Source organism: Cibotium barometz, chromosome 39 (genome assembly GCF_041138505.1).
Source record: "Cibotium barometz isolate CiBa-2024 chromosome 39, ASM4113850v1, whole genome shotgun sequence".
NCBI lineage: Eukaryota > Viridiplantae > Streptophyta > Polypodiopsida > Cyatheales > Cibotiaceae > Cibotium > Cibotium barometz.
In genome coordinates this window covers 47,938,522-47,950,762 of record NC_141084.1, presented here as the reverse complement: position 1 = coordinate 47,950,762, position 12,241 = coordinate 47,938,522, and the positions used below count along the sequence as shown (strand labels likewise).

General features: G+C 43.6%; 1 protein-coding gene across 4 annotated transcripts in view; it reads right to left on the bottom strand.

Annotated features, from left to right (window-relative positions):
* LOC147616178 (uncharacterized) overlaps positions 1 to 12,241 on the bottom strand; it is a 140,945-nt gene that overhangs the window by 96,780 nt on the left and 31,924 nt on the right. For all 4 annotated transcript variants that reach the window (XM_086778819.1, XM_086778817.1, XM_086778818.1 and 1 more), the window contains 4 exons: positions 12,063 to 12,154; positions 11,715 to 11,807; positions 11,361 to 11,542; positions 11,105 to 11,240 (listed from right to left, as the gene is read on the bottom strand). In XM_086778819.1, the coding sequence (XP_086634945.1) occupies positions 11,105 to 11,240; positions 11,361 to 11,542; positions 11,715 to 11,807; positions 12,063 to 12,154 (503 nt within the window). The remainder of the gene's footprint in view (positions 1 to 11,104; positions 11,241 to 11,360; positions 11,543 to 11,714; positions 11,808 to 12,062; positions 12,155 to 12,241) is intronic.

Sequence of the window (12,241 nt, the reverse complement as noted above, 5' to 3'; positions counted from 1 at the left end):
ATCCACCATTGTTCTGCATTCAATCCCCAAATACATTTGTCATGGTTGCCAACAATCCATATACCACGATCAAATACCCATTTGCATTCCACATGAGCCTGCTCCATTGACTTATAACATATCCTTGGTTCAAATACACATAATGGCATCATAGCAAGCCGTTCATCACATTGTGCTCTTTTGCATATTACCTCCTCATCTATCTTCACCACCAATATGCTGTCAAAGCCTTTACATGCTTCACATGCATCTATGCAAACTGGTGCAAGAAAATCAAGGTGTGATGCTACATCAAAATGTCCCGGTCCATCAATAACATAAACATCAAAAGCATCATCTTTGCCATGTAAACAAAACACATCTCTAGCATCATCAAGAGTGCAAGAAGCCTCATTCATAGATTGTTGGTTACCGATGTTTGCAAATAAAAACTCATCATCATCAAACAGCTGAGCCATCCCAAGATCCTCACTGTCTTGAGCAATAGACTCATCCACATAAACATTAACTTCACTAAACTGATCCTCTAACAAAACCTCCTTGTCTTGAAAGAGAAACTCCAAACAAAAACCACCATCTGCAAAGCAAACATCCTTTGAAACAACATTCGTATGACTTCCGGTCACATATGCACTATCCTCCATAACATCATTAGCAACATGCATATCATCAACACCTTGAACACTATCAAACAAACATGGCAAAGCACTCATAGAAGCATCATAACCATCATCCATGGCATCTCCTTCGTCATTTTCCCTCTTACGCTTTTCCTCTACCTGTGCCTCATTATTCTGGCATTTTGCAATGTACGCATGAACAGATAAAGAATCCACAGGTTCTTCCCAGCCAGTCTCAAGACGTATACAGTCTCCTGCCTCATGCAAAGCCTGCTTAGACACCTTCTCTGACGCAATTAGCTCCATCGTTGATGGCCAAAAATCTTCATTCTCATAGTCTTCATCCTTCTCAGTTTCCTGCTTTGATTGACCGGCCTTTAATCCATAGGTTGCTGCCTCAACCATAGAGATGGCATGGCTGGCAGCCATATCTTCAACCAACTTTTTCATCCCTCCTTTCCCAAAGTTTGTGCTTAACGGAAGACCAGTCTCTGTAAGGTGGATTTTTCCATCTTTGAAAAATACAAGTTGGTTTCTGAGGGCTTCCTTATAGCTGGCACAGTCTTTTTTCGCATGTTCTGGGTCATCACACCATATACATATGAATGTAGACCCTGCCTTGCTTTGAGGCTTTTGCATAGAAGCCTGCCCTAATGGTAGCCCTTTTTCCTCAATCCTAGACATCTTCAATTTTAGGTCTCGTATGCCCTTAATAAGCTCATCCATCGGCCCTTCTACCTTTGGGATTGCAGCAACAGGTTTTGGTAGATTCTCAGGGGAAACAGTTATAGGAGTTGCCGAGCTCATCACCATTTTATCCCTCCTTCGCTGTCGCTTTGCTAGCATGGTGACCGCATCCTCGTTATCACTCCAATCATTCTTTAACCCCTGCTCCGTATCCTTATCCTCAAGGAGAATTTCCAGTTTTTCTTGGAGATCTTTCCCAGCTGCTTGTAAGAAGAGCTCTGTTTTTTCCCTGTCTAAGGTTGTGCGCTCTATCCTTGACAGCTGGGCATAGCGCTTCTCAAACTCTCTTAGCAACTCTGTGGCAGAAATTCCAATTTTGGGTTTTGTAACCCACTCCAAGAAAGTTCGCTTGGTCACCCGCTCGGAATCCTCCATGAAATAATTATCCTTCAAAGCAAGCTTGAACTCCTCCCAATTTCTGCCACCATGTGCTGCCTGTAATCCTCTTATGCGCTCTCTTATTTCGGGAACACATACCAGCTCAAAGCTTCGAGCCATATCCTCCTCAGTCACCCTGTTTAGCTCCATTTCCTTTGTGTAATTGCGCAGATACTTTGTGATGTCTTTACCATCAAATTGATCCACCTTCTTCACGATTGACTGCAGTGCTTTAGTCGTGAAAATTTGCCCCCTCTCAGCCGCTTGCTGCTGTTGCATATACATAGTAAACATCTGAAACATTTGCATAACCCCGGGGTCAAAATGAACCCCCTGTCCCTCAAGATTCTCAACCATAGTTTGCACTGTGTATTTCACCACTAACTCTCACCCCAGCAGTTTCACGTCGGGTTCACCAAATGCTGTCGTGACGTGTGCGGTATCGCTGGGCAAGTGCGAGACTTCTGGCTGTGAGTGTAGCTTCAAATCCCAGCAAAGAAAACAAAACATATAACTCTTCAAGGGGGTTATGACATCTCAATTTTGGTCGACATGTACATGTGCCAATTCACTTGAAAGCAACCCCAAATTCAGCTTGATGAATGCATATTCATTACGAGTCAAGAGCATGACCCGCTTCAAGCATAGATCTCCTGACCCTTTATCCAAGTGCCTCATACATAACACATGTAGGCATAGCACAATCTTCAAAAGATTCCCATATACATGTGACCATTCACATCACATGTTTCACATAATGTCAACATCACCATTTCAAGATGACTCTTGATCTCATGAAAACCTGCTTTCAGATTCCAACAACTCACAAAGCAAAAGATGGCATATGGCATATATACATCATCACATGAATTCCAAAACCCAAGAAAACATATAATATTATGACATTAAGACCTCTGCAAGCTTTCCACTTTAGATGAACTGGCTCTTCAAAATTCTATTCACTGTATATCATCTCATGCAGATTCTGCAGCATATGCTCACCATTCATGGCGCATAAAAAAAAAGCACAAACATCAAGTAGAACTGTCATACCCATCACCTTGCACACACACAGACCGCTCCCTCTTTGCTTCACGCCTGCAGATACCCCGGACTCTTCACTTGGTCATCTATGAGGCGGCGACTATACTCGCCCAGCATGCCTCTGCGCCAACCTCCACTTTCCTGTACACACGGCGGCCACCTCTTCCAGCGCTTTCGCTTCTGGTCCCGCCAAATCCCAGCCGGCTCTGCCCACACCAGCTTCTTCTCTGTCTGCAGCTTCTTCTCTGTCTGTAGCTGCTTCCCAGAGCCCCAACAGCTCGACCCAAGGCGGTCACACCAGAATCACTAGCCCGGCGTCCGTTTCAACGAGCGGCTACTACTCGAATCTTCGCCAGCCTCCTAGACGACGTGCTGGCAGCCATGTAAAATCTCCACGTATCTATTCCCAAGCTGGCCACTTGTGGTATATATTTTTGTTTATTTATTTATTTTTTTTAAAGATTCAAAATGATGGCCACACATGCCTCCTTATTACCTTGCTTCAAGTTCAAGTGCGGCATCCACGACTTCCTTCCAGAACAGATGTAAGAAGTGCCCACATCCCATAATCATCAACACCTCTCCTCACCAAAATACGACCAATTCCATCGGTGCCATGCACTGCCGGCCATCTCCATATTCATGCTAAAAATGGAGTGCCATCTCTGCATCCAGAATCCGCTCAGACTGACCAACCATCATCACATTTGGAGTTCCCGTAACACTTTCACGTGCAAGCATCACCATCAGCTCGTCTTATTGAACCTCATTTACAATATGAACATATGTACATAGGCATCATAAAATGACTCAAGTCATGGCACTTTATCCCATGCATCTGAATTTGTATTTAATGGCCTCACATGCATGGTTTCACACCATAGACGTGCCATGGCACGACAGCGGGTCAGTCAGTCAGTCAAGTCCCTTAACCCACTTGGAGAGAATCATTCATGCATGTAGAGTCAGTAGAAGCCTTAGGGTTTGCATCAGAAAGCACTCTGCATTCTGCATAATATGCATTCATATGCCTGTGCATCATTTAGAACATCCCAGAAGCCTTAGGGAATTTACTAGGATTTATCTGGTATTTTTTTCATATTTTTTGGTATTTATTTAGCATTTATTGTCATTTATAAATATAAACTTTATTAAATAAATGACCAGCCAACTTGACCAGCCTCTAGTTAGTATAAATAGGCTTGCATAGGGCTTAGTTTCTCATTCAGTCTTCAGTGTGCTAAGAGCTTTCCTCCTCAGCCCTAGGAGTTCCCTTGCCTTCAGCACTAGACTAGTCTCATCCAGCCCTTGGAGTGCTTGAGTTTGCTTCAGCCAACCTTGGTTCTCCAACGCATGCGATTCAGCAATCCCTACAGCCATAAGCGCATCAGATCAGCCCCAAATCAGCATATACACCTGCGTTTTCTGCGTATGAACAGCCACCTGCAGTTCAGTCCATTGCAGCCTGCGTTTACAGATCTTCGGCCCCCACAGATCAGCATTTCTGTCCAGCAGCAGCCCAGTAGCATTGCGTTTCAGTTCAGCATCAGTCCAACGCCAGAAACCTGCTCCATAGCCCTGCGTTTGCAGATTTCCAGCAGTCCTTCCATGCGTTTTCAGTCCCACAGCAGTTTACATCAGTATTCAGCCTTCAGTACATCATCCAATCATACTCCAACCCTCTGGTGAAGGTAACACAGCATTCATAAGCATTTACAGCATTCTAACATAACTTAGAACAGTCCACCATCTCCTTTTCTCAGCCTCAGGTGTGCAGCCCTTCCTCATGCCCTTGGGAAGAGTGCACAGGCTCGAGATCAGTTCATCGAGGTGTTTCTACAGCCATGTACAGTTCAGCCAAGCTTCCGATCCTTCAAGATCTTGCGTTTGTCTTATCTACAGTCCACAGTCATTCTCTCTAAAGAAATAAACCAAATACTATCTCGTTATCGGGATAGGGGGCCCTTTAGTGGGTAATTTGGGACCCAATCTGGTGTATAGTTCTCATATCTCTCTCATCTCTCTTTAAAGTTTGAAGTATTAAAGTGGATTGCTAAACTCACGAAACTTGGGATACAGAAGACGGTGTGAGCATTTGTGTGACAGGATCTTCCAATACAAAGATTTCCGCTATGCCAATCATAATTTTATTTTATTTTTCAGGAAAGAGACTTCTATTAAGTAAGGTGATTTCAACCACTAAGGAGCATCATGATGCCATGAGAGACCTGTGGGACTAGAGGAAAAGAAAATGCCATGGTCCCACTCCCGCATAAATACAACGCGCTTGGCATGCGCGGAACGAGAGGACCCTTGAATACGAGCCCAAGTAGCCATAGAGAGTATGGATGATATCACCCCATATAGTAATAATGCATTGAGAACCAAAAATCTGGACACCCTCTATAGCCTCCGTGCATCTAGCTCTCCAAAACTACCATGCTGTAATACTGGCAACAATCTCTCAACTGGTGTCAATCTTCTGTCTGGGGGGTGTATAATCAGAGTGAGGGACATCCTGCAATAAACCTGTTATGAAAAATGGGGAAGAGACAAGACAAAACTGAAACTGAAATGAGAGCATAACTAGAAGGAAACACAAACCATAGACATACCTTGAGATGAGTGTAGACAAGACACAAGATTGATTTTTTCATTGATGTGACACCTACGATTTATAGGTGAGAAGTACAAGATTGAGTAGACTCACTTATGGGATAAATGTAGAAGTGCCACATGGCACTAGACTCAAGACACAAAGACTGAACTGAAACTAGACTAGAGAAATAGTACACCTAGTGTGCACTTATTTCCAACACCCTCCTTAAGTGGACACTAGGAGGAAGACAAAAAGACAAGACTATAACATGACAAAAGATAAGACCAAGACAGAGAGACTAGACAAGGATTGAGAGACAAGCTAGAAGACAAGATGGACAAGACTAGAAGACAGACATAAAGACTGATAGACTGAGAGACAAGACATGAGAGACAAAAGATCCTGAGACACCCCTCCTCAAGTGATATCCTCATATGGGTCCACAAGGGTAGGGACAAGAGTGGATCATAGACAGACAGAGAGAGAGACAATCAGCCAGTAGAGTGGTCCCACAGAGAGAGAGACTGACAAATAGAAGATAAATGGGGACATAGACAAAATGCCAAAGAGAATGTGGATAGCTAATCCACAAAAGAGAGGCATATAGACTGATAGACAGAGTGTCAGAGACATATGATTGTAAGATCACACAAGATAGACACATAGACAGAGAGACTGACTGATTGTAGATAGACAAAGAGATGGACCTTGATAGATAATCCCTCCTCAAGGGCAATCCTCCTGCTAGAGTGAGTAATGTAGGGGTGCCTCTTGGATAGGGACAAAGATAAGTCCATGTAGACAAATAGACATGATATTACCCCATGATCTACATCATTGGTGATCAATGGTGGTAGATAGCATGAAAAACATAGATAATTATGAGAGAGATGGGAAGGTCTTACCAGATTTGGCAGTGTCTAATCCCGTACAAGATAGAGAAGTAAATAAAATTCAGAACTGAGATTTTTATTTTTCAAGAGATAGAGAGTAGACTGAAAATAGAACACAACATACACTTGATTTCTGCTTTAAATTTGCTGCTGCAGGTCTGGCTGGTCCAATGGACAGCTAACCCACATGTGAAGATGAAGAGGAAATGGGAAATAACAAAGGGGGAAATGCCCTTTGCACAGATGTTGCAAATCAGGTCCAAGATCAGCATTGGAGTTTGCCTTCACAAAAGGAGATGTCGAGCTGATGTCGAGAAGACCAGAGATCCAAAAATGACGAGTTGTTGCATGAGTTGAATGTCCAGGAGGTCCACGACTTGAGAAGAGGCGCAGATCTGGAGTTGCACGGTGGAGCGGAATCAACAGGCCGAGCAGAGACAAACGGGGCAGGTTGGTATGGCAGGCAGAAAAAAACGCAACTATGGCTGCAGCAGACATTCGTGTATTTGGAGGTCGATGAGTTGAGGTTAAGATATCACAAAGCAAAGAAGCAAACTTGCCGCCACATGTTCTTGGACCAAGCGAGCAGACATAGAAGATTAGAAACTGCGTAAATTTTGACTTGTATGTATCATATTTGGCACGGGCAAGAAAGCTCGCAAGATAGGCTGCAGCAAACTGTGGATAGGCTGAGGGGAGAGGCGGGCAGATCCAGCAGAAGATGGCGCAGAGAATGGCGCTGCTGACTGATATGACGGGCTGCAGAAGTAACATGCTGGCACGCTGCTCTAATACCATGTTATGAAAAATGGGGAAGAGACAAGACAAAACTGAAACTGAAATGAGAGCATAACTAGAAGGAAACACAAACCATAGACATACCTTGAGATGAGTGTAGACAAGACACAAGATTGATTTTTTCATTGATGTGACACCTACGATTTATAGGTGAGAAGTACAAGATTGAGTAGACTCACTTATGGGATAAATGTAGAAGTGCCACATGGCACTAGACTCAAGACACAAAGACTGAACTGAAACTAGACTACAGAAATAGTACACCTAGTGTGCACTTATTTCCAACAAAACCATGCTAGGCAATAAATCAACTATGCCCAGACGCCTCGAACGAAGCCTTGAACGCCTCTAACGGTTAGAGGCGCGCCTCGTAACAACTATGGATAGCATAAAGGAGAGCACTGGGAGGACATCCCTGTCTGACAGATTTCCCTAACTTCCAAGAAGCTGAAAGTTCATCTCCCAAAATGCATCTCGTTGTGCCTTCCTGATACAACCAGTAAATAACATTTCTCACTTTGTACCCAAATCCCATTCTATCCATTACCTATGCTATAAAATCCCATCGAATAGCATCAAAGGCTTTCGCTATGTCCACTTGCATAATGAGGACATCCTCATGCGTGTAATTGGCATATTCTATGCCAATATAAGCATTGGCTATATTGTCCATAATTTGCCTTCTTGGGACAAAACCATACTGGTTTGAATGAAGACCAGCATGCAATATACCTTTGATTCTATTGACAAGCATCTTAGTGACAAGCTTGTACACCCCACAGGCATGAGACAAATGGGACGCCAATCCATTAAACCTTCACAAAGCTGTTTTTTGGGCAGCAATTTAAGTAAGGCTTCTTTCCAAGAGGATGGTAAAAGTCCGATAGACCAACAATGATTAACCATCAAGAGGATGGGCTGTTTTAGGACGTCCCAAAATGCATGAAAAAACTCAACCGTAAGGCCATCCCATCCTGGAGATTTCCATTTACCCAAATTTTTGAGAGCAACATCCAATTCTTCCTCAGTAAAAGGTGCATCCAAAGTGGCTGCCTCATGTGGAGTGACTATAGGGTGAACATTATGCAGAGTTCATAACGTGCACGTAATACTTCCTCAAAAGGGGGCTGAGGGGCAACAAAAATGTATGCAAAATAGGAATGACAAACATTTGCAAGCTATGCTTTGTTACATGTCCAATTTCCATCAAGTAATTTAACTCTTGCAATAGAGTGTTTTTGTCTAGCTGAGTGCAAAGTTTTGAAAAAGAATTTGGAAGAACAGCCTTTATCAAGAAGGGGCTTTTGTCAAGCTGGAGTTTGCCACTTGTTCAACTTACAAGTATCGTTTTGGTCAAGACAAAATTTGGCTTGTGTCATACTCCAATGCTCATCAGCAGTCAAAGGTCACAATTGGCTAGTTTCAGTATATTGTTGCAGGGCTGATTTGGCATGAGCCTAGTTTCCCCCATATGCCATCTACCATAATCTTGAATAACAGCCTGCATGTGCATCACAAAACTGTACCAAGAAACATCCAAATCTTTTGTCATGTGGAGTACCAGAGGATGGAGAGCAGCATGTACCATATGTATAAAGTGAGCATGCAATAGATAGTTGTTATTTAGCATCAACAATCTTTTGTCATGCAAAGCATCATCACAAATGGACATACCAAAATATAAACCAAGCCATATAGACACATGATCTGAAAACCTCAATGTATGATCAATCCACATTTTCCATGTATATACATCATATTGGGCAGCATGAAGAAGGTACCATCTGTCCAAACGAGCCCAATAGTCTTGAAGTGCATCGTGATGAAAAGTAAATGTCAAACCCCCAGAGTCACCTCGTGGAGCAAACCTGCTACAAGATTCGAAACCTACAATACAAAGCCATAAACCATGAAGGGGATGCAGGCCTGACTCACCACCCAACCATGACAGCTGTGGGCAAAGCCCACAAGACTTGGCTGTCCCCATCGAGCCACGAGCTGAGCTAACTAGCTAGACGTACCGACTAGTCTCTACTCCATGACGTCCCATACCGCCACGGAGCTACCCTCGCGGGCCTCGAGACTGTTGCCGGCCTCGGTTGCACGTGCACGTCTGCACTAGATCCAAGCTCTTGACCGACAGAGCTCTTGCATAACCTCGCAAGACTCTGACTAACTGACTAACCCGGGCCACCCTTTGATATGCTCTTGGCCGGTCATCGGACGTCCACACATGGGCGCCCGCCCGTCAGTCCATCCCTAGCTCATCTCGCCGATCTGCTTGCCTAGCTCCAAGCTACCCCGAAGCCTCAAAGCTAGTCTTGTGTGTGTGCTGCACACGTTAGATACACTATGTGCACATGCCAAGTAGTGTCAAGGTGGGATTGAGAAGGAATTGATCACTCCAACTTAACTTATGTCTAAAGGGGATCTTGTATGGAGTATATCCTAGTGGTATGGGACACTAGGATCCACTATATGCAGGTTTTTGGATACATCCGTATTCCTATTTGGTGGATTTTTGGACTGAGAGAAAGCAGCAGTTGATTTGAGAAATCAACAACAAGAAGGAAGAATGAGATTGTTGACTGCAGATGATCGGAGAGAGTGTTATGTAGTTGCTTGGCATTTGCAACTATGATTCGGTCTATGTGTTTTTGGATAAAGTGGTTATGCTTTGCCAGATGTTGGGTGAAGCTTTTTTGCTTCGCAAAGACAGTTCCGAGGGATCTTGGCACACGCACATATATTTTGTAGAGATCCAAATTCAGAGCAAATTTTGCTCATATTGAAATCAGTAGGTTTCTCGAGTAGATTTGTTCTCCCAAGAAGGTTCGGTTTGTATGCCGAAAGAGATGCTAGCAACCTTTGGTAATCTTTCGGAAGACTTGTAAGCTAAGTGATGTATTTGTAAGACACATATGGGGTACATTCTACTGATATGGGATGCTAGGATGTATGACGTGTGGGTTTACAGGATTCCATCATGGCAGGTGTTTTAACTTCTAATGGGATAGTTATCAAGAACTTAGGATTGCTAGGTACCTAGTTCATGCGGTAAGTGCACTAGCCTCTATAATGGCAAATGTCCAGTTCATTAGCCACACCTTTGATGTGGCAAATGTATGGTTTATGGGTCACGCATCTGACGTGGCAGATATCCAAATTATCAGTTTTTATTATGGCTGATATCCAAGGCTATGTAGCAGGGTATTGACTGGCGGGGTTATTCCAGATTCACCTGGCTCTAGTAGAGTGTTGATGTTAGCAGATTTGACTTGTATCTTTACCTTGACACAGTAGGTTGAGTTGGGACTTGAAGTTTCTCGATACTTCAGGCAATCAGAGACTAACTGGGATAGGTTCCTACTCATGATAATTGTTCTCGGTCTGTCAGGCAGCAGAGAGGATAAATCAGTTCTAGTGGAACGTTGCACAAGTTCAGTACCAAGAGATCTCGAAGATGTGATTCTAGGTGCAAATAGCCAAGAAAGACTTGACCTACTATACAACCAATTCCACAGTTGTGCATTTGGCAGAGAATATGGTACTGTAGGAGAGTTATATCATGCATGTTCTGGTTTGGACACGGTCTCGATAGGGAAGCCCCATGGCATACCACTAGGCCGCCCCTCGCAAGCCCAGTTAGACACACGCACCATCGGGCAATGCGGCCACAAACGCCGATCCCCCCGAGCAAGCCAGGGGGGAGCAGATCACCCTTGCGGCGTCTCACCACACGGTGCTGTCGATGCATTTCAGCCGACCGCAACACGGTCGCCCTGCCATCACCCCGTGGGGCGGAGGGGGAGGTGTGCCTCGTTGAAGAGTTCAAGCTATGAACAGGGCAACTATTTTCTACCCACAAGCAAAAACAAATGCCTAGGATCCCTCTTGACCCCTAGCTCTTACCTAGTCATTGTCCACGGCAGACCCACAATTTGAAAACCCTGAAATAGTGCCTAAGTACTCATGTCAAGATGCAATAAATATTTTTATTTTCTTAAAACTAGCATTGAGCGTACATTTCTTGTGTGCCATTCCACCATCCCCCTAGCATAAGCCAAAAGTCCAGCATCATCAATCCGCAGTTGTGACCCATATCTTCGAAGATCCACCCATTCAGTTCCTCCCAGCCATGATGGCATCTCTGAACCTTCACTGTTCACATAGACAAATTGGATAACCCTTAGTGCTCACCTATTGGAAATAAAAAAAGCCACCAACCCCATAAAAACAAAAACATCATTCACAAATGCACACATTCTCAGAGATTTCTACCTGCAAATGCCACTGACCTCGACTACAAAAACGGGTTCGTTTGTGGTTTCGGTTAAACCCAAAAAGATGGGTTTGCTAAGGCATCCCATCTCCATAATTTTATTTGTTGGAAAGCTTGTTGACGGTAACAAGACAGGCTCCCCGGATTTTATTAAGTTTTTGTTCCCTAGCAAGGGAATAATCTACAAAAACAATTACATTTGATGAAATGCAGGTACAAGCACACAAAGGCAATAACTGAATGCAATACAAGACCCCTTACAAGAGCTGCAGTTGAAAAAACTTTAGAAAGCCGGTACATGCACACAAAGGCAATAACTAGCACACAAAGGCAATAACTAAAAGAGCCTTTACAAGAGCTGTGGTTGAGAAAACTTCAGAAAGCCAGTTGGAATCAGAACGTTTTTCCACAGCCCTGTTGAATGCTGGTTGAGGAAGAGCAGTCCCCTGCATAACTCAAACTTATGATTTAATCAGATGCTTTCAAATTCAGTCTGTTCATGTATGCATGCTTGTGTGACACACACATATATGTATGTACATAATCTATCTGGTTGCTTCACCTTCCAATTCACAAGGATGTGTATGTGTGCACACGTGCACGCGCGCGCGCGCACACACACACACACACACACACACATACAAACATAAGCACAAATAAGAAAGACAAGAAATTTCCTTCTTAACACAAAACATGCCCACCTCAGTACCACCAAAAGCATTGGTAGACATCCAAAAAGCGCACAGATTTTTATGCTCGTTCCTACTCCCCCCAGCCACCTTTATCCAGATTCCTAAACAAAGTAAGCATAAGCAAAGAACCACTTATAAATTTATTTAATGCTGCAACAAACAACAATCTTGAATTTCTAGCAAGCCCA